Source organism: Anopheles coluzzii, chromosome 2, assembly GCF_943734685.1.
Source record: "Anopheles coluzzii chromosome 2, AcolN3, whole genome shotgun sequence".
Classification (NCBI taxonomy): domain Eukaryota; kingdom Metazoa; phylum Arthropoda; class Insecta; order Diptera; family Culicidae; genus Anopheles; species Anopheles coluzzii.
In genome coordinates this window covers 116,722,261-116,743,987 of record NC_064670.1, presented here as the reverse complement: position 1 = coordinate 116,743,987, position 21,727 = coordinate 116,722,261, and the positions used below count along the sequence as shown (strand labels likewise).

At 49.4% G+C, this 21,727-nt stretch overlaps 6 protein-coding genes across 10 annotated transcripts; 3 read left to right on the top strand and 3 right to left on the bottom strand.

Annotated features, from left to right (window-relative positions):
• The first annotated feature begins 14 nt into the window (after positions 1 to 14).
• Positions 15 to 3,819, top strand: LOC120948761 (uncharacterized). The gene is made up of 2 exons (XM_040365459.2): positions 15 to 1,715; positions 1,808 to 3,819. Exons 1-2 carry the CDS (start codon positions 656 to 658, stop codon positions 1,897 to 1,899), a joined length of 1,152 nt encoding a protein of 383 aa, XP_040221393.2. The 5' UTR covers positions 15 to 655; the 3' UTR covers positions 1,900 to 3,819.
• LOC120948756 (probable RNA helicase armi) lies at positions 3,396 to 7,747 on the bottom strand. The gene is made up of 3 exons (XM_040365455.2): positions 7,553 to 7,747; positions 7,216 to 7,469; positions 3,396 to 7,146 (listed from the first exon to the last, which is right to left on the bottom strand). Exons 1-3 carry the CDS (start codon positions 7,737 to 7,739, stop codon positions 3,904 to 3,906), a joined length of 3,684 nt encoding a protein of 1,227 aa, XP_040221389.2. The 5' UTR covers positions 7,740 to 7,747; the 3' UTR covers positions 3,396 to 3,903.
• Positions 7,656 to 9,927, bottom strand: LOC120948762 (uncharacterized). 2 transcript variants are annotated; one of them, XM_040365460.2, is made up of 2 exons: positions 9,579 to 9,922; positions 7,656 to 8,165 (listed from the first exon to the last, which is right to left on the bottom strand). In XM_040365460.2, the coding sequence occupies exons 1-2, from the start codon at positions 9,612 to 9,614 to the stop codon at positions 7,965 to 7,967; spliced, it is 237 nt and encodes a 78-aa protein (XP_040221394.1). In that variant the 5' UTR covers positions 9,615 to 9,922; the 3' UTR covers positions 7,656 to 7,964. The 2 variants fall into 2 exon arrangements, with proteins under 2 accessions (XP_040221394.1, XP_049461936.1); XM_049605979.1 differs by lacking the exon at positions 7,656 to 8,165 and adding an exon at positions 8,474 to 9,241 and having other exon boundaries at positions 9,579 to 9,927.
• Positions 9,928 to 10,198: 271 nt separating this feature from the next.
• LOC120951881 (protein arginine N-methyltransferase 7) lies at positions 10,199 to 12,404 on the top strand. The gene has a single exon (XM_040370872.2). It carries the CDS (start codon positions 10,202 to 10,204, stop codon positions 12,368 to 12,370), a length of 2,169 nt encoding a protein of 722 aa, XP_040226806.2. The 5' UTR covers positions 10,199 to 10,201; the 3' UTR covers positions 12,371 to 12,404.
• Positions 12,405 to 12,682: 278 nt separating this feature from the next.
• On the top strand, positions 12,683 to 16,478 carry LOC120947405 (ubiquitin-conjugating enzyme E2 variant 2). 4 transcript variants are annotated; one of them, XM_040362715.2, is made up of 5 exons: positions 12,683 to 12,817; positions 14,446 to 14,623; positions 15,197 to 15,339; positions 15,429 to 15,554; positions 15,642 to 16,478. In XM_040362715.2, exons 2-5 carry the CDS (start codon positions 14,605 to 14,607, stop codon positions 15,780 to 15,782), a joined length of 429 nt encoding a protein of 142 aa, XP_040218649.2. In that variant the 5' UTR covers positions 12,683 to 12,817; positions 14,446 to 14,604; the 3' UTR covers positions 15,783 to 16,478. The 4 variants fall into 4 exon arrangements, with proteins under 4 accessions (XP_040218649.2, XP_040218650.2, XP_040218652.2 ...); XM_040362716.2 differs by having other exon boundaries at positions 12,686 to 12,817; positions 14,449 to 14,623; XM_040362718.2 differs by lacking the exon at positions 12,683 to 12,817 and adding an exon at positions 13,021 to 13,161 and having other exon boundaries at positions 14,449 to 14,623.
• Positions 16,479 to 18,450: 1,972 nt separating this feature from the next.
• Positions 18,451 to 21,727, bottom strand: LOC120947404 (cytochrome c1, heme protein, mitochondrial). The gene is made up of 4 exons (XM_040362713.2): positions 21,492 to 21,727; positions 20,562 to 20,606; positions 19,881 to 20,456; positions 18,451 to 19,801 (listed from the first exon to the last, which is right to left on the bottom strand). The coding sequence occupies exons 1-4, from the start codon at positions 21,561 to 21,563 to the stop codon at positions 19,574 to 19,576; spliced, it is 921 nt and encodes a 306-aa protein (XP_040218647.1). The 5' UTR covers positions 21,564 to 21,727; the 3' UTR covers positions 18,451 to 19,573.

Here is a 21,727-nt window from a genome sequence, read left to right as displayed (position 1 = left end):
GCGTAAAATATAACTGTCATTTTAAACCACTGCCATTGAGGAGAACAAAACCAACCAGCATAAACGGCGCTAAATTTGCCCCCCTTTTTGTTCGTGTGAAAACAACTCACACACACACACACACAGCCCATAGCAGCATACGTGCGTATTGCGACGAACACACAGCCGTAGTGCGAGAGGTGCAAAAACATGACAGCGTTTAGTGTTTGTTTATAATCGATTCACACCAGGCAGCAGCGACCAGGGCAGGATGAGGCCAATACAGTGCTCACCCGCATAAAAGATTTCGTTTTGCACTCTTTCCCGGGGCGAGAAGCAACATTGGCCAGCAATTGCCAGCATCCTGGTGGTGGCTCTAAAAATAAGAAATCCACTCACCGAGGGGAAGCGTGCGTGCGTGCGTGGTATTGGTGATGCTTCCGAACTGTGGCAAATTTTGGCAATGTCATTCGAAGGTTTCCTGCCCTAGGTGAGGTGGAGCGGAAGAAGAGAGCTGCACTTTTGCAGCTGCTGCAAAATAATTACGTTCTAATTGCACGTCTTGCGCGGCGTGTGCTCGCGTACCAGGAACGGGTCCCCTTCCCTCCCGTGTCGTGCTCTCGTTGCCGTTTGTGTGTGCGCGCGCGTCGTGTGTACTTCCCCGACCTGTTCTTCGATGGGTGACGAGCTGGACATGAACTTTGGGGGATTGCGGGACAAGAATGAGATCATCCGAAAGTACGTGGATAATCTGAACCGCCTGCGGGTGCTGGCCGCACGGCGCGGCCAGATCAGCGAGACCGAGTTCAACAACTACCTGATCCGGCACTACTTCCACAACAACAACATCATCAACTACATCTTCGACAAGCACACGAGCCGCACCCTGCTGAAGACGGTGATCGAGCGGAAGAAGAAGATCATCAACTTTATCTTCGTGCTGCTGACGCTGTTCGTCGTGTTCTCGTACAAGCACGAGGTGTCGACGGTGGTGCTGCGCAACATCCAGAGCTTCATCTACCCGGGGATGCGGTTCTGGCGGAAGGCGACCGTACCGATCATCGCGTCCTATCCGGCGCTGAGCGAGTACTACGACGAAAGCTGCCTGCTGACCAATCCGTACTTTCAGGTGGAAAACCTCAACTGTGATCCGTGCGCGGACGTGGCCAACGTGCTCGACTTTACCTCGGTGCCGAACGAGGTGCCGCGCTCGTCGCTGGTCGCCTCGGCCGCCGTCAATTATCCGTACATCTTTAAGACGCAGAAGGAGCTGATCGACATCGGCAGCCTGCAGGCGCTGGTCGAGCAGCACCGGTCCGTCTTCACCAAGGACGCGTACCGGGTGCAGTCGACCGACGATGCCATCCACAATCTGGACGATCTGTTTCGCGTGTTTGCGAACGTGAGCGAGCGCACCGCCGGTGGGCAGGGCGGTGGTTCCACCATGGGGACGCGCGAAAGCCACAACGTGTGGCGCTGCAATCGGATGGAACCGGCCCGGCTGTTGCGGCGATTGTTTCCCCGCCCGAACCGGCTGCCGGCGACGGGCGTCAGCTTGGAGCGGTTCCTGCTAATCGACACACCGCAGGCACCGCTGTACAGTGTGCCCGATGCGGAGTGTGCCAACATGTTCGTGATTCAGGGCAGTGGCAGCAGGACGTTTATGCTGCGGCCGACGCAAGAGTGTAGGCACCGCTGCCGGACACTTTCCGTGCGATTGCCACCGTACTATGGACGTATGTATTGCACTGTTTGCTTCCTCGGCGAGTATTCGTGCCTTTAAGCCTTTCTGTTTAATCGACTGTGTTATGTTCTTTGCTGCTTTTAGTAATTTACAACTGGTGGTACTGGAGGCCAGTATCGTTACCCGAGTTCACCGCCAAAACCCCATCGATTAGCTATGTAGGCAGTTATTGCTGAGAGGTGCGGCGTCGTCCAGCACAATGCGCACCATTTGCGCACCTGAACCTGATGTCAAGCAACGGAACCGATTTGCATTTATAGCAAGTTGCAGAATGGGATTCTTTCTTTTCGCTGCGGCGTGTTATGGGTCAGAGCGTTAGCGTTACTAGAGAGAGAGAGAGAGAGAGAGAGAGAGTGAGTCAAGGAAGAAGCATTACGTGTCCTTTTGTACGCAAGAAGACAGTCGGAATTTCCAAAGAGTGCATAGCGAGAGAGTAGGTCACGTTTGTGTTGAATTAATTTGATATTTTATAATTCTTTTGCGCATTAATACACCTTTGTTTGGAACCAAAAAGAAAAGGAGGAAGAGATAAATTTAACTTAGCGAGAGAATCTACAAAAGGTGATTCAACCCGCCTCAAAGCCTAACTAACGTAGGTAATACAATAGAGCAAACCTCCCAGTAAATGAGATGTTGTATATATATAAGTAGGAATGAGTGTATATTATTATATATCAAAAGTGAACACAAACGCATATACCTAAAGAGCACACTCATAATCTAATACCGCATACCGGCATAAGCCGCAGCTAAAGGCACAAAGTGAAATCGAACGATTGTTTTTTTTTTTCTGTTTGTAGCATACCATCCGGATTACACGGAAGTTGCACAGTGTAATAGAAAGGGAAGAAAGCTTTCTCCAATTAATTTAGAGTACTGCTCTATTAATCAGCAACCGGCTTCCAATTACAGAGGGCAGGATCCGGGGGTGTTTGATGTGCTGTGTGCATCGTTATGATATTTGTTTGCAAAAGAAACGTGATTAACGAATCGTAAAACAACACACTGTAGAAGGTTTTAAACCAAAAAAATGAGAGAGATTCTTTATGCTCCACTACTGGTAGAGAGACTGGCAAACTGGGTTTTTCCTTTTTTTTAATATTACTAATGCAGAGTTATGTATTATTTTTATAGAATAGAAACGAATGCTGATTGTGAATGCGTGTAGAACGCGACGCGCAAACAGGAAACGGAAGTATTTATTGCTGTCTGTGTGGCGAGGGTAGGAGCAGAAGCGTGCGGCTTTTTCAAAATTTACAACAGAAGAGCTATGCAGATCTCGAAAGCAGATGAACTGTTGGCTACGCTACACCACACACACACACACACATAAGGTTCAACATTTACACCTGCAGAAGGGAGGGGCCACATACACTCAGTTTCGATCTGCGAGCCCCTGGAGCGGCATTACAGTTTAAAGACGAAATAGAAGGCACACAAGGAGTAAGGTGTTGCAGTAAACCAAATGCAATCAAACGATGAAGCAATTCAAGACGGCCATAACAGAAGAAGCGACGAATCGCTTTTCGCATAACATCCAGAAGCTCGTGTTTTTTGGGGTTGTTTTTGATTTCTTTCCAGCAAATTAGCGGAATAAGTTCGTGTGTATTGGTCAAAGTTAGGTCATTTTTGGAACTGATGTAAGTTTCATCAAGAGAAAACGATCCGATGATTAAATCTCTACAGGATTGCCACTATTTATTTCGTCCAACGTGTCATTTCTTTTAGAAGATGGTAAGCTCTTTGTTGCTTAGGTTCATTACACAAATTACGGATATATTTGCAACAATTTCCTCCTCATGTATTTCCGCGTGTCCCTAAACCAACACGCTAGAATGAGCACTATTAAAGAAAAACCGAACAGCAGTTAGGGAATACGATAGCGAAGAGTGCATGGGAAATGGGGTAACTGGTCTGATCAACCGCGTGAAGCGAAATTCTTGAAAGCAAATCGAAATTAACAATAGTATAAATCTTATGTTACATACAACAAAATTGCGGTTTTCAGCAAAGAACCAAACACATTAAACTAAAGAGACATGTAGAATGAAAGTACGATCAATTAAAATTCAACTCAATTCTAACACTGTCCAAAATCTCCTGGTTGCTTTTCTCTCGAGTTTAAAACGTATTGGAATCACCATAGTGTTACATCGTTTGTTCACCTGCCGTCTACCTTTTTAGTACTGATACTCATCGTCTTCGTCGTCGTCGTCGTCATACTGGCGCTGTAAATTATTGCCCTCACGCCGCGTGGCCGTTGAAACGTTTCGCAAAATGGCCGACCCGAGCGTACACCCACAGTAAGTGCCATCGTCCAGCGCTCGTTGTAGCACACGCATCCACGTTTTATCGGTGGCCAGCAGCTTCGGATTGCCGATTACTATCAGCGCCACTTTCGCGCGAGACAGAGCTACGTTAATGCGCTTGGGGGCCGAGATAAAGCCAATCTTGGTGTTGGAATCGTGTGCGAGATAAGCACTGGATGAGCGAACCGTCGACACGATGATCACTTTGCGCTCCTGGCCCTGGAATTCTTCCACCGAGCCAATCTTGGGCGGTTCCAGCATGGCCGCATCGAAGGTACGCCGAATGCTGCGCACCTGCATGACGTACGGTGTGATAATGCCGATATCGGCCGGACCACACCGTCCCCCGCGGTACAGCCGTTCGACGATCTTGTGCACCATGCACGCTTCGGCCGAATTAAACCAGGACGGGCTGTCCGGCGACTGTTTGTTCGTGCCGTCGATCCCACAGAAGAAGAATCCCTTGCGCGTGTCCTCCGAGCCGTCGGACGGCTTGGGAAGCTTTAGAATGTCCCGAATAGCAACGAGCAGCTGGACGTCTTCGTCGACGACCTCCTTCACGTACGGCTCGAGCGCACTGTCGTAGAACATATCGTTGTACAGCGACAGCACGTTGGGGATCGATCGATAGTTGATGCGCAGCAGCGTCACCAGCCGGGGGTCGTAACCGGCCGTATCGCCTGTGAAACGCTGCCGATCGATCGAGTACAGCCTCAGGCTGAGCAGCCGCTCCAGCAGCGATAGGTGGCTGGTCCAAGTCTGTTCCTCGTTAAAATGAACCATCGGGCCGAGCTGCTTCGGATCGCCAACCAGCGTAACCGACCCGACCGTCCGGCTTACCTGGCAGATGGGAATGAGTACCTCCGGTTCCAGCCCCTGACCCGCCTCATCCACGATGACGTGCGTGAAGTGGTTCGGATCGAAGTGCATCATCATCAGGGAACCGATACCAAGGCACGTGCTAATCGTGACACGGTGCCGTCCAATGTGCTTCGCCTGGAACTTCATCCGCAGCCCTGACTCGGTCACGAGCACATCGCCGAACGTGCTACGCTCTTCGGCCACATCGACCGTTGCGCAGTACTGCGCCAGATGCTCCGGAACCGCTTCCCGCTCGACCTGACTCATGGCGACCAGCCGAATAAAATCGCCCGGCTCAAGTACGCCTCCCCGGGCCAGCCGCTCGGTAATCAGGTAGGCCGCACTGTTCGACGGTGTGACGACAATGAGCCGCGCGCTCGGCACATTCGCTATCAGCTGGTGGATCAGCTCCACTATAGTGACCGTTTTGCCCGTGCCCGGCGGTCCGAAGATGATGTGCGGCATGGGACGTGCCTCTCCGCGCAACACATTCACGATCGCCTGCTTCTGGTAGCGGTTCAGTGCTGCGTTGCACCACGGCAACACACGCCCTTTGGTACAATCTCCCTCCATGCTCTCCTCCAGCACCAACTCGCCGCGCGCGTTCAACCGCACATTCAGCACCGGCTCCTGCACGTTGATCCGCTCCGGGAACAAATACTCCAGCCCATGGGTCAGCTGCATTCGCTTGATGGCGTGATGCTGCTTGCGGAACGAGCTGCGACCGAACGTGAACTGTATCGCGTAGCTTTCCCCGTTGTAGCGCGAGTGGAACGTTTGGTCGAACTTGATCAGCACGCGGCTGTGCAGTACGCGATGTATCACGCCCTGATAGATGGTGGAGTCGTTCGTCCAGGGGGCTGTGGCGCGCACACAGTCACCCACCAGGATGGAGGGCCGCGCCTCGGCAATGTTCGCTACCTCCAGCGCGAGAAAGCTTTCCTCGGGCGTAAAGTGGGCCCGATCGAGGTCGTGCTTGCGGAACTCGATCTGTAGCCGGATCTCCTCCAGATGGATGAGCGTTTTCTTGATGCGGGCGTAGTTCTTCGGGGACAGCTCTTCGCTCAAGCAGTAGGGCGGGCGCTCGAGCGCATTGCACACCTCAGCACGGCTCGGTGACGTCAGGATCAGATCGTACAGCTCCGACGGCACGTTGTAGGAGGGCATTGGATTGGCGATGAAGTTCGCCCGCATACCGATGCGCGGCCCATTCAGGACCGGCCCCGGGGCACGTCGCATATTTAGCAATGCCAACTGCTTCTTGCAGTATGACGACTTCCCATTGTATCCGCCACCAACATTGCTGCCGATGGTGTTGATCGTCGGAAGCTTCCCATTCGATGTCTCCTGCCCTACCGTAATGCGAAAGATGCGACCGATGCGGAACGATCCGCCGAAGCACCAGATGCAGCTTTCCTCATTCCGCCCGAACAGACCTGCGCCCGTTATCTCAAACTCATACTCAACCGATTCGCCCGGAAAGAGGTACGACTGCGTGTGTGCGAACGGCGACTTTAGACATACCTGGGGCGCTTCACTTCTCGGGGGTAACATCTTCAGTATCTTGTGCTGCTTCCGGGATTCATTTTTTATCACAACCTTACGCAGCTCCCGATCCTGTCCGTCCTTCAGGGTCACATCGAAATCACCGGTAATGTTGATACCGTGCTTATCCGCCCACAAGCTGCCAGCCCGTTCGTCGGAACCATTCCTAACCGATCCTCTACCGGTTTCGTTCGTTTGGTGCGATGGTGATGTGGCTATATCGAGCGTTTTCGTTACACCGGCAGCAAGAAGCTTCAAGTTGATGCAGCGCAATCGCACGTGCTTGTTTTCTACTGCTCGAAATTCTACCCGGTCACCTTTTCCCGGCCGATAATCGGTGAGGGTTTCCACCATGAAGATAACGGTTCCGTTCGTTGTAGTGCGGATCTCACCACCGTCCTCCTCCAGGGCGATAATTACACCGGTACCGTTGACGATGCGACTCGGTTCAATGGATTCCACCTCCAGCACTTCGCCCTTGAAGTCGACAAACTTGCCATCCATCTGTACCACGCAGGCGAGCGTTACGTAGTCGCCGAGTGCCGGTACAAACGTCATGCTTGTTTTGTCGATGTTCACACTAATCGGATCGCCGGCATCCGTTTCCACGGTTAGGATGTCACGGTCCTTCCCAATCACGGTGCCTGGTTCGCGGCGTCGATTCTTCTTGAAGTACGTGACGGTGGAAGCTGTATCAGCCGGTTGTGTCTAGGATAAGGGAACGTTCCAATAGAATGTTCAGCTCTACGCAGCCAATCTTCGCATCAGTTCACTCACCCAATCTTCTTCTTCAGCCGCAGCAGCAGTACCCGTACCTCCATGGTTCCAGACGTTGTCGACTACGGAAAGGACTTTAACCACTTTGGTGGAAACTTCACCCGACACCGGATCCGTTTTACGATTGGCAAGAAACTGAAGCTTGGTGTTCTCTTCCACGTGTTTGGCCGCTTCCGTATTTTTAAGCATAGCCCTCGGCACGAAGTAGATTCCGTCGATGATGAAATAGTCCGCCTTCACTTCGGTTATCGTACCTGGAAGGAGTGATAAAGGAAGGGAACATAAGAAAAAATCAGTCTAAATTATCGCTTCCTCGCGTTTGGGTTGCCATAGTTACCTGTCGTTTGGAAGCAATCCGTTGGTTCCATCGCCTGTTTGACAATTTCTGCTTTGATCTCCTTGCTCTCCTCATCTTCCTGTTGCAGTTTTTCTTCGCACTGTTTTATTCTTTCCGCCAGCGACAGCTGCTGGTCGGACGATTTCTCGAACGCCTTACGCACAAACCATGCCGTGAGACGAAACATTTTGTCGCCAGTTTTGTGTTACGTTTAAAAGCAAAACACGCCAAAGGAGCTCAAAGCAACATTAATTTGTACAACCGAATACTGAAACACTAAAAAACTACGAAACGGCACTTCCAAGTGCTATAAAGGAATTTCTTTTTTTTAAATGATAAAACATACGCTAAGCGTGGAAAATTGGCTGCATTGGGATAATGGCATTCAAAAGGCAGACCAAGGCCGCACCAATCAGTTTTGGCCGAGGATCTTTTCCACCGAATCGTACTGCCAGTCCGTTTCCTTCACGTAGTTTAGCTCCTTGCGCAAGCTCTGCAGACGATTGGCGTGATTTTCGAGCTGCAGATTGTTTTCACACATGTCCACAAAGATGTAGAACGTCACACCGATGATACCATCCTTTGACGGGGACAGTTGCTGCTCGACCTTTGACTATTTTGGGGAAAAGATGATTGGGAGTTGGCAAACAAACATGTATGGAAAGAGAAAGAGAATGTAATTTAAAAAAGAATCATATCGGCCTTCCACCTGTTCGGGGTATTGTCGACAGATGCTTGATACTTGCACGAACATTATTCCGCAGCGATCCGGACACGCCCTAGAGCGAGCGAACGTAAACTGCCTACCTTACCTTGTGCGTTTAAAATGGCTAAAAGCTTGGGAAATGATCGCATTAAGTGTTATCATTACAGTAGCGTACATTGGTGAGGAATTTTTTTCCATCAAAATAAAACATGTGCTAACCGTTCAATCATCAATCTTTGGGCGAGAGCTAAGATGTGGCCACACTTACCGCGACACGCTTCTGCAGCATTGCGTTCTCATTGCGCAGTGCCATCACGAGCTCGTCGTTGCGCCGCAGCATGCTGACCTCCAGCTTGAGCTCCTTAACGTAGTCTACCGTCCCTTTCAGTATGGTGCCCTTGTTAACGCGCCCATCCTTGCCATTCAGCTCGCTGCTCGATCCTTCCATGTTTTTCGGTAGCAGCGTGCCCAGCTCCTTGATTTTATCGTTAATGTTGAATCGACGACGCCGCTCAACTTAAATAAAACGGTCATTATTCGCTATTGTGCCCGAGAGGGAGGTGCCGAAGCAGCAACAAGATCGTTCGTTGCAGCTTGGTTTATCGAACCGTCAAAAATCGTTGCCACACAATTTGTTTTCAAATACATTGATTGCCCGATACGTTACATTAACGCACGCGTATCATCCAGAGCATTAAGAGCAATATTATTTAACCGCCTCACTATCTTACCAACCGTTGCCATCGCTACCATACAAACCCAACCAGCCGCACGGGCACTCAATCCCTCGAGGATCATCGTTTGTTCCGCAAACGTCTCGACTGGTCCCAGAGCAAGCAATGGGAAGGGCTGGCAGCGAATTCACGATGATCGACTGATTCCAACCGCCAAAAAAAGGCTGCTACTGTACGGGTCTAATGGATCGGCCATCATACCGATTAGCATTTACTACAAGTTGCTTCCGGATGGGGAAGAAAGCCATTCTGCCCGGGTAAACGATAAAGGAGCAACATCAGCAACTTGAATAACCTCAAAAAAAGAGCGCAATGAACCGACGAAGCACAACGATTGAGCGAGGGGGGTTAAGGAATCGTACGCCATTCAGACTTGATGATCATGAGATGTACATGTGGATGCGAATGTTAATGCAATGAGAGTATGCCAGCCAGTACACACAAAGTTGTGGATAATTTTAGTCTCTACATCCTTACACCACTGCGGAATAGATGAATGTTCGTGCAAGCGATTTTTTCTCTCCTTCGCTTGCGGAAAGCTTAAGCGAAGAGCGACATTATTCGTCCGATCACGCTTGCTACTTACGATGGCTTCCTTCGTTGTGAGATCGCTGCTAGACATATTTCCGATATGAGCTTGTAAAACTGCTGAACAAGATATCTTGCGCCGATCAAATTTCCGGAACTTTGCAAACGCTAAGCAAGCATTCCCGTTATACGAACTTGAACATTGTTGTTTCTTTTTGTTCTGAACAAATGATATCACTCTCGTCAAGAGGGCCGCTTCTGTATCGGGAAACTTAGATAAGTGCAGGGCAGTGGACGTTCGGGAAGCTTATTTTAATCAGAGATTTAATGATATCCGAACAGCAAATATGCACTCTCGCCATTGGCTGCGGTTGACACGATTGTAACCAAAACGAACGGGATGTGAAGGTGATGTCATTCTGCCCAAATTGACAGCTCAGCTCTGGAAGAAAAGAATTTTTTTTTTGCAGAAAATATTATGGAAAATGATGTTTAGTTGTTTTAATTCTTATGTCGTTTGGTCGTTTTATGTTTATTTCTATCCAATTAATTTCATGATAATTTTTTTTATTTTATTGCACTCCACAACCAAGGTAAGGAGAAGCAATATTTGTCAACGGTACACACCTTGCCTATGAGTATCTTAAAGTTGACACATGTGTTTGTGACACATGTGAATACATGCATGCGTATGTGTGGGTTGCATGTAAACAAAACGTTGCGTTTGCAGCACGATACGGTTTCAGGAGCAGAAATAATTGTGCATTGCGGTACCAAATGGAGGACACCTTCCAGGACAGCGCTTCGGAGGATGGGGGATTCGATCTGCGGCAAGAGATAGCACGCAGCGCGTTCGCCGACATGTGCCACGACTGGGAGCGTAATCAGAAATACGACCGAGCGCTGCAGCTGACGATCGCCCGGCTGCACGCGGCAGGCCAGCAAGCGCACGTGCTGGACATCGGTACGGGCAGTGGGCTACTCTCGATGATGGCCATCCGTGCCGGGGCGGACAGTGTAGTGGCGTGCGAAGCGTTCCGCCCGATGGCCGACTGTGCGGAACGGATCATTGCGGCCAACGGAATGCAGGACCGGATACGCTTGGTAAAGAAACGGTCAACCAAGGTGACGGTCGGTCCGGGGCAGGATATGGAGCGGCGCGCGAACGTACTGGTGACGGAACTGTTCGATACTGAGCTGATCGGCGAAGGCGCCCTCGGTACCTACCGCCATGCCTTACAGCATCTGCTGACGGAGGATGTGCTGACGATACCGCACCAGGCTACCGTGTACGCGCAGGTGGTCGAATGTCCGCTGGCCCTTAGCTGGCAGCAGCTGAAGACGCTCTCGAATGCCGACGGTGATATTCTGCTGCGAGTACCGCCGGAAGTGGCGAGCTGTCGGGGATCGAGCGCTGTATTCGACATCCAGCTCAGCCAGCTGCCTGCGGGTAGCTTTAACGTGCTAACCGATCCGGTTCCCGTGTTTAAGTTTGCCTGGAGCAAACACCAAGAGCTGATCAATGATCGGTGCGAGCAGAGCGTATGTCACGCCCGCACGGCCGGTTTTCCGCAGGCCGTATTTATGTGGTGGGACCTAACGATGGACCGCGAGGGGGACGTGTTGCTAAGCTGCGCGCCGTACTGGGCTCATCCCGAGCATGAGGCGCTGAAGAAGAAGCACTCCGACAACGGTTCAAAACGACGGTTGCCGGAGGGAAACTATATTCCCTGGCGTGATCACTGGATGCAGGCGGTATACTTTTTACCCCCGCTGAAGATTCCACTTCAACGAGGCCAACAGTTTGTGCTACAATCCTACCACGATGAGTTTTCGCTATGGTTTGGCGTTGGAGAGCAATCGGTCAAAGAGCCGCTCACTGCACCGCACTGCACTTGCGGATGGCACATAGCGCAGTCCCGGTCGCGCATCGGACAGCTCAACGATAGTCTGCGCAACAAGCGGTACCTGAACTACTTTGAGCGAGTGTTTTCGAGCGACTCCGTTGTGTTGGTGCTTAGCGAGGGCTCGCTGCTCGGACTGGCCGCCGCCCGGATGGGTGTGAAGCAGGTGCTGCTGTACGAACCGAACGCAATCTCCCGCCGCTGCATGGAAGCGTTCGTGGAGCATAACAGTGTGGCCAACGTTCGGTTTCTTCCGTCCGCCGATGCGCTGGAACCGGAGCAAGCGGCAACCATTACGCACGTGTTTGCGGAACCACACTTTCCTTCCGCGATCTTACCGTGGGACAACTTGCACTACGGAGATTTGCTGAAGAACCTTCGGCCGTTGCTTCCCGCCAGCGTGACGGTGATTCCTGCATCCGGCACACTGTACGCACTGCCGGTAGAGTTTGTGGATCTGTACAAAATAAACGCTCCGCTCGGCAGCTGCGAAGGGTTCGATCTGACGCTGATGGATCAACTGATCGACCAGCACTCGACGTTTGCGGACTCACCCGTCGAAGCGCAACCGCTGTGGGAGTATCCATCCTTTCCGCTGGCCGGAACGACTCGCCTGATCGAGATCAACTTTGTGAAGGACTTCGAACAGTCTAAACTGGAGCGCGGCGAGTTGTGCGTATCGGAGCCGGAGCGTTTGAACGGGATAGCAATATGGATCGATTGGCATCTGGACGGAAGTCACAGCCCGAAAACTACCATATCGAGTGGGCCGCTAGTTCCGGTTGAGGAATCGTCCGATGAGCCTACCAGGTGGAACACAAACTGGCGACAAGGCGTGCATCTGCTACGGAAAACCCCAAACCGGAAGGGAACAATTCCGTGGTCGGTGAAGTTTAATCCCGTGTTGAGCAATGTATACTTCCGATTTGATGAGGAGGAGCAATAAAATGATATGCTTCGTGTTCGAAGAGCGATTCAAATGGAAACATGTTTTAATGGCAAAAGCGATAAAACACAGATAGAATATGGTGATAAATCATACCTCTAGTGATATCAATTCGAATTTTTATAACCAAAACCATTGCTTCAAGCCACCACGTTTTAAACGCTGCATTATGTCGACATAACTGTCAATTAAAACTTAAAAACGTCCCAAAACTCGACAATACCTTGCTTGACCGTATCTTCCCCTGGTATAATTTTCTTGAACAGTCAGTTCAGTCAGTAACAATCAATCCGCTTGCGGGTTGCATGTGTGTAGGTACCTTTCGGTGGAACCAATACCAGTGCGACCGTTCGCTACATTTCAATTTTCTGGCTGGTCTGCGGCTAACTTCGTTTCGCTATCAAAATTGGTCTTCGAAATCTCGTCGTACTGCGCGAGCCAAGAAAAGTAAGCCCCGAAAGTAATAACCGTAACTCTCACTGCACAGCACATATTGCCACCCGGAGCCATCCGCCGGCCATTCCCGGGGGCGTAAGGATTAGACGGCTTTTTTTTTGTTGGCTGGTGGTGCCGATTCTACATCGCACGGGAAAAAAGGGAGCGCAGCAGCAGCAGAAGTAGAGAAGTGTGTTTAGTACGCGAAGTTTCCAGGTGACCGTGGTGCGGACGACCCCCGTGATGAAAGGGTCGATATATCGGTATTGCCGCAACGGAACGTAACGCGAATGCGAAGAAAGTTTAGTTGAAGCAAAATTCTGCCATACCCGTGCTAGCGAGCTGTTTGTCTGAGGGTGTGTTTTTAAGGGTGTCTTATTATTTTTTCTTTCTGCTACTGCTGTGGCTGCTGGTCGTCATCATCCGGTGAGAGCTGTCGCTTTACGTACGTGCGCTCCGCGTTCGATCGTAGTCGCCGACGACGACAGTGAGGTTAGATGCAAGACTTTTCAAAACATTCACATTTCCTCAAATCAGCGAGGAGGATGTGGTGGGCAGTGTGTGAGGCCAACAGTCACAAATAGTCCGTGTCCGTGAGTAATTACTGTGCCGTCGTTCGATCATCCGGAACGAATGGTGGGTAGCAAAACGACGGGCTCTTCCCGTTAGCTACGAATCCAACAAACAGTACGAATTTGAAGAGGATTAGATAGAAAATGGATCTATGATGTGGTGAAACGGTCTCTTTTTTCATATATCGTGTTTTTTTCGGAGTGCGTGCGCTGTTCCGCGACTCGCCGATGACGTTTCCTTTTTTACCCAGTGCGTTCCTCTTTCTCCCCCGTCTTTGCAGTCCCGTGTCTTTCCTTAGACACCTGAACACTCCAACCGTTTGGACTGGCTATTTTTCAGCAAACGTTTCCAAGTGACACGAAAATGTGTTGGCCCCCAGCCCGGCTCCTATACGTCTCGATGGGATGCAGTTTGCATTTTTTTTCCTTTCATAGGCTGCGGCTCCCAATTTCATCAACTAGAAAACACGCAAAACTTCACCTTACCAGCGGAAGGCAACCAATACACGCGCACAGATGCCGCTGCTGTCTGGTTTGCGGTTGCATGACGGTCACTGGTGCTGGTATTGAAAATCGAAACGAAAATTGCGGCTTAATTCATTTGGAGAAAGCAACGATTAAGATGCGCACCACCAATTTGCCGCATCCTTGCTAGCACTTGTGAAGAATTGCTCGAACAAGCTGCGCCGAGAAGCATTTCATTGAACTTGCGTGTCAGCATGCTTCTTTCGAAGTAAGAAAACACTGGAAAAATCCATTCGGGTTGATCATAGTAGGTATGGCCCGGAAGGATGTATGATCGTTTGTATGGTTTTTGTGTGTGATAAAAATGGATTGTCCGGTGTAGGGGTTGACAGTTCACGAAATACGTCATGCAATCATGCAAAGCGACTACCACAATGTAACGATTCGGTACACAAACTGAGCTGCAGCAATTCTGTGCACCCTTTGCGCGAAAAATATGATACGCTTATCTATGCATGCTTGCATTATTTGCTCTCTAATCCAGCTTTTTTCCCATCCCTCTCTATCTCTCCCTCTTTCTACACGCTCGTTCCTTTGGTACAGCAGCAGCGACTGGCGGAATTGCTTAGGACGAGCAGAAACTGATCCGCCTGGAATCTCCTAGCCCGGGTCCGTATCGTTGCAGCAACCTCACGAGAAACAGGAGAGAATCTGGACAATTTGTGAGCCGTATCCACGCCGCCACACCACACATACTCGAGGATGGCTTCGTCAGGAGTTGGTAAGTTCGGGGGCCTTGGGCGTAGCGGGTGTGTACTACGATGCAACGGTGGTTGTTGCAACCAGAGGCGCTCAAAAGTCAGCTTACTCGCCGTCCAGCACGATCCCCCTTACTTTTGTGGTTGTTGTGGTTGTAGTGTTTCTGGTCGTTACAGTACAGAATTATCCATTTAATTAGTCGTCCGTTGTTAGCCGGGCGAGACTCGTGCTTTATTAAATTATCTCATTATTATTTTTAACTTGCTACTACAGCTACGACCAACGATGGCCTGAACCATTATGTTGTACAAGTCTTGTGTGGTGCTGTAATTAACACTCATCTACAAACAAAAAAAAATCAATTTCATTCATTGCTATTTTATTTTTTGTACTTCACGACATGATGAACATGGTGGAGTTCCTATTTATACTTGATCCTTTAATTGGTCTCACCTGACGCAACTGAAACTTTTACGTTTTTATCATTGATTGAATGTTTGAATGTTTTCCCTCTGCATAAAGGATCCTTGCCTTATGCGGATAATTGCTGAAATGAAACGTGACCGATCCATTTTTGTGTTTATGCCTTCCGCAGTTGTTCCACGAAACTTTCGCCTACTTGAAGAGCTCGAAGCAGGACAGAAGGGCGTAGGAGACGGTACCATATCGTGGGGTCTCGAGAATGACGATGACATGACCCTTACTCACTGGACTGGCATGATCATTGGCCCACCCAGGGTAAGTACTGGCAGCGTAACACCTCCACCGGTTATTGAATTGTCCTGCACTGTCTCTGACCACAAAACCTGGCCCTCCCTCTTCCCCAGACTCCATATGAAAACAGAATGTACTCACTGAAAATAGAATGCGGCGAGCGTTATCCGGACGAGCCGCCGACGTTGAAATTTCTTTCCAAAATCAACATCAACTGCATCAACAGTCAGAATGGTGTGGTAAGTAGTGTATATAACAAAGACCCAGCTAACTATGATCTGCGTGACGTCATTTTTCATTTACATTCCCCACCCCGTAATTTACAGGTCGATCACAGGATGGTTCCAGTGCTGAGCAGATGGAACCGTGATTACACGATTAAGACAATTTTACAAGAAATACGTAGGATTATGACGCTAAAGGAAAATCTTAAGTTAACACAGCCTCCAGAGGGTAGTTGCTTCTAGTGCTCTTAATTCAAATCTTCGAAATCCCGAACACTATTTCTCTCTTCTCTCTCTCTCTCACTCTGCCTGTGTCCCTCACGTGTGAGGTGCAAGTGAGAGGGGAAGAAAGCGCGAAACTATTGCAAGTGGAAAGTTGTAACAGTGAGAGGAGATAATAAAGAGGAAGATGCAAAAGCTGAAAGAGAAGTAAGAATCGCAGTAAGTTATAAATCAACCAACACTGATGATGATGATGATGATGATGATGATGATGATGAGGGTGAGGAGTGTGATGCGAATGGTCAGATCAGAGGTCCGATGTGGTGAATCGCTATATATTAACAAAACTTATTAGCAAACCAATAACGAGAGGTTGATGCGCATGGAAAATATACTAAAAACAGGACAAAGTCACATGCTAAAATGGGAAAGAAAATTGAATCGTAACCACCGCTTTATGGGAGCGATCAGTGCGAACAGGTAGCAAATGCAAATAATAACTGAACAATAGGTAACATCTCTCCCTATCCCTCCTCCCCGCCCCTGTACTGAACAGCAAAACGCAGTAAAAATGGTGAAAATGTAGCAAAAAAACAGAAAAAAACACGCAAGCACGAATGCGAAACACCCCTATATCTCGTCCGCAAAGAGCGAGCACCACATTGAAGAGAAACCGAGGAAATAAACTTCCTTTTCGGAAAGGCAAACAACCATCAATTATTAACGTTCCACTGTCCTGTAACACTATATTTATCTCTCTCTTTCTCTCTCCCTCCGGTGCTGTGGTCAGTTCTTTAATATCGAATGATGCCCCAGCTACTAGATACTATCACCCAGCGATCACACACCAGCGACCGCTACTCATCCGATCATCAAGCAAGGAAATCCTTTCAATCCTTTCCCTTTGCCCCTTACGCGCTGATTGTGTGATCTTATTGGTAGGGATCAAATGACCTGCTTGAAAGGTGTGTTAGTCATTAGTGGATCGAAATCCGGTTCGACATTGAATCGAGATCCTAATTGTGATTACCAACAGACCCGGGAGAGGGCGGCTTTTAGAAGAAAGTAAGCAATCGCTTTAGCCCGAGGTGTGTACATGGTTAACCTGTGTCGCATCAACAAAAGTTACGTTGAAGCGTTTTGATGGGAAACAACGCAGAAGCTCTTAGTTGGATCAAAAGACGTTTTTTTTCGTTTCTTCGCAATTGGTTCCGATTATTGCACTTAAAAAATTGCAGAAAATTACTTCGATCAAGGCCACCAGACAACCTTGTGTAGACAAGCGGGGGTTAAGGAAAGAAATAAGCAAACGCCAACTTGATGACGAGATTCAAATGTTGTATGTGCAAAGGCAAAATAAACCATTTCCTTAACCACCACGTGTATCTTCTATGTAAAAAGGGTAATCCAGTTTCCAGTAGCTCTTTTTTGCTTTAAATAATTACACAGGGTTTGCACAGTGATTTGACTTACGCAATATCCCCTATTGCGGTTCATATATGTGTTGTTTCATCGTCCTTATTGTTTTTATCGTCCAAAATCGGCACTCACACACCGCTGGAACGCGAGAGAAAGGAAAGGTAGTTGAACTGTGTAGCGTTCTGGTTAAGAGAACGATCATTCCTATTTTATACTGCGTAGAGAGTCCCTACAAAATTAAAGAAGAGTGGTTTAGTTAACCGATGCGACCAAGCAACTAATGCGCATTCGCTTTTGATAAAGAAAGCTCAGTAGATCAGTAGAAGGGAACACAACACAGTAGGCTCTGTATTCCAAAGCCAGGATCAGGACAACGGGATATGATCTACAGAAAGGGAAAAGACACGGAAGGATAACAAACACGGTTTTTTTTTCAAGAGTTAATGAAATGGAAATAATAATAACAACAATAAACAATCTAATACGCCAGAAGATAAACAACAAATATTAAAAAAAAATCAATAATGCATAACTAAAGAAAAAGTGAGTCAACAATCTCATGGCATAGGATGAATCAGAGGAAAACAAAGCAAAGTGGTGAAGTAACTTCACGCACATACACACACACTGATCGCAGTTACCCATTAGAAGCTAATGCAAAACCACCCACAGGGAGCATCGATAAAATATCGGTAATGGTGTATAGCAATTCATCGACTGGCTTTTGGAACGGGACCGAAAAACGTATGCAAATTGACCATCGATCTGCAGTAAAGGAAAAAACCAATCCAATTTGCAAATGCACATTTCCGTTTGGCGGCAATGTCGTTTTCCGACAGCTTTTCCGTGAGAAAGGGAGAAGGTTTACCATGTGGGCACGTCATGGTACCTCCGCGGGGGTCTCTCTTTGCAAGATACTAACCGGCCCCGCTCACTCCCGGGTACTGCAGTACTAACGACCTTTTTTCCGTTTCATTAAAACTTACCTTCAATATCGCGAGCGCTTTAAGAGAGGGAGAGAGAAAAAGGATAAAAAGGAAGCAGCATACCGTGTCGTACATATGTCGTAGAGGTCGGTGGAGCCGAAAGGAGCAAAATGTGATGTTAACCCGAAAACAAACAAAAGGTAAATAAATTTATCTTAGCTTCACAACACGTGGCTCAGTTTTCTGAACGGCTGCTTTGTCCTGCATTGTTGTCTCCTTTAAGCTTTTTATTGTTAATGTAAAATGAAAATAACGACACAAACACAAACACAGTAGGCAGCGCATTAAATTAACAACGGTTTCGGTTTTATTTTTTGTTTGTTTTGCTAATCACACTTTCCATCATCCGCCGCCAAACCGCGGGAATCGTTCGACCAAGTTTTTGATGATTTTTTATAAAATAAAATCTTATGCCTCCATACTACTACCACTACTACTACAACAAGGACGCTTGTGTTTTTGCTCCTTTTAGAAAGGATCGTGCACCACCAGCTCCACGATGGGTGAAACACACACACAAGCGCACGCGGCCATTGGGACTAGTGTGACAAATTTAAAATTGACACGCTTTAACTTTCACAAGAGCAGTAATTGTGACCACCTGGTGATCACACACACACACACACCCACTTTCGGACAGGGAATCGTATCGTCCCGGAAATCGACCTCACCCACAAAAGAAACAAGACGATCGTGAGAGCTTTGTGTTTGTGTCGGTAATTTCTTGTAGCACATATCGGGTAGTGGTTTGTTACTGCGTACAATAGGATAATTGAACTATACATGTGGAAAAGAAAGGAAGGAAAAGAAAACTAACCAGAAGCCCGTTGCAAGGATGTTGCGCGGCGCACGCAATCCGTAAACAGATCGCGGCTGGTGTCAGATGGAAGGGGGTGACACACGCACACACGGGGAGAAGCGAGAAGTGGCTGGCGAAAGGGAGGTGTCCTGTTCTTGTTTGCGTAAGGTTGGTGGCAGCTGTAACCAGACGGATCCTTCTCTGTATTTGGCGAGTATCGGTAGCTTAGGATTGATTTTAATATCCTATTCTTTAATAAAACAAAGTCCTTACATTCGACCCTCCCCCCTCCCAGCCGCTACACTTCGCTACCCTCCTCCTCGTACATCCTTGCACCCAATTCCCACTGGTGCACTGTGTTCCTAGGTGCCAATTGTTGCCGGCGTTACTCTAAAGCGTGTCTCTCCTAGAGCCGTTTTGCGTCCGGTTTTTCCTTCGTTTCTTTTGCGCTTTTTTCCTCTGCGTGTGTGTTTTGTTGTTTGTATGCCGATGATTCCCGTCCAGTGGTCTCGATTCGCGCGGTCGGCAGCTGATGGCCAGTTTCCTCCACCTCACATCTCACCTATGCTGTTGCTGCTGTTGTTGGTGCGGCCCGAGCGCGGTCCCGCTTACTTGCTCTTTGGGTGGAAGGAAATCTTTCGCGTCTTGAGCGCGGCCCACTTGTGTCGCTTGATGTAGTAGGACAGCGCACCGAGGATCATGATGATGCCGACCGATTTGATGCCCATGCGCTTGCGCTCGTCGTGGTAAGGTTCGGCGGCCCACACCAGGAACGTGGACACATCCTTCGCCAGCTGGCTGGCAGTCGGTGGCGTACCGTCGGAATATTCAGCGGCCTGGTTTTGCAAGTACAAGGAAGGGATGGGGGTTTGTTTAGCTTTCTCCACCACACGACGGTGCTGCTGCTCGACTTACCTCGTTGTACAGTGCCTGCGCCATCGAGATGGCACCACCGGGGAAGTACGGGTTGTAATACTGACCCTCGCGCAGCACCACGCCGGCCGGCGCATCGCAGTAGCCGGTGAGCAGCGCGAACAAATAGTCCTCGCCACCGTGACGTGCGAGCGCAATGTAGCTCAGATCGGGCGGATAGGCACCGTTGTTGGCGGCGCGGGCCGCTTCCTCGTTCGGGTACGGGCTCGGGAAGTAGTCGGACAGCTTGCCGGGCCGCATGAAGTAGTTGCCCGCCTCGTCCGGACCGTCGCGCACCTGGATCTCCTCCGCCTCGGCCTTCGCTTCCGCCTCGGTGTGCGACACGCCGACCAGATTGCGGTAGGCGATGAAGCGCATCGAGTGGCAGGCCGCACACACCTGCTTGTACACCTCGTACCCGCGCCGGACCGACGCGTGGTCGAGCGAGTCGAGCATACCCTTATGGTTCCATGGCAGCTCCGGTGGGTGCACCTCCGTACCGGAAGCGGACACCGATTGTTCGAGCGCGTACAGAAGCGCTCCGGCGCCTCCGACCAGCACACCGGCAGCGGTGGCAACCTGTTAAACACACACAAAAAAAAAGATTGCAAAAGGGCATGAACGCGAGCGGCATTGGGCAGGTGGTTGAGGGTGTTGACGTTGCGAAACGGGCAGTCCACATACCTTCTGGTTCTTGGTCCAGGCGCGGCTCGTAGAGAAATTTTGTACCTGACGTAAGAGAATGGAAGGAAAAAAATACAAATTTAATACATCGATTCATCTCTTCCACCACACAAAGCATAGTTTCGATACATATTTCTTTAGCGCGGATAAAATACCACTTCGCTCTACCCCATCCACCCTAGTTCACCCAACAAGAGGAGAATTATATAATGCGAGTGAAAAAGAAAAACAATCGTGTTCTACACGCTCGTGTCACTTTTCTTGCCCTCTGTGCAGCATTACACGGTCGAACGAGAAAAGATTTGACCTGCCTGTGTGCAACTATTCGGTAAGTGAATAGAGGAAAATATCCACTTTGGTGTTCTTGCTGCAATTGATCAACAAAGTGGTTCGGAGTTTTGTAAATGGGGTTGGCACAGCATAAAACATATCGAACCCCCTTTGCAGTGACGTTTGACGAACGGCGAATATTTTTGCGTTTTTGCGCTGCGTGTGCTGCCGAATTTCACAATTGAACACATTCGCACCGTCGGTCGGACGATGAAAAGCAGGCGGCCGTGATCCAGCGCATCCGTAGCACCGTGCACAGTACGTCCTGTGATTACACAACATTTTTCTCACTATCGGATTCTTCACTACGCTGCTACCCGCCGCCCGCCACCACCTGGCACAAATCCACGAGACAGCGCCCGGGGAGATGGAGGTGGGGGTGGTGTCGTTTTGCACGGGTTCTGTTCGAAACACGGTCCCCCCGCTTCTTTGTGTGTCGGATTGGCACATCTCTTTCGCATGGGGGGGGCAAGAGTTAGGACATTCGTATGGGCAATCCGCAGGACACGGCCACTCGCGCACACGCACGCACGCACGCACGCACTCGCTTACCCCTCCCGGGTGAACCTGCCCCGTAAAGGATGTCACGTATTTACCGACCTTCTGCAAGGTAGCGCCGCCTTTCGGGCTCAACAATCCGGATCCACAAATTCGTCCTACGAAAGCCGCCATGATTGGACTGCAACGGGGCAAAGTGAAAGATTTCTCGCACACTCTGTTCGGTACCGTCGTTTCGTGCCTGCTTCTGCCGTCTCGTTTCTGCACCGTTTCTTCTACCTCCGTCCGGCAGCGCTCGTCGTCGTCGTTGAGTGCTGATTTTGACAGTCCACGATCGA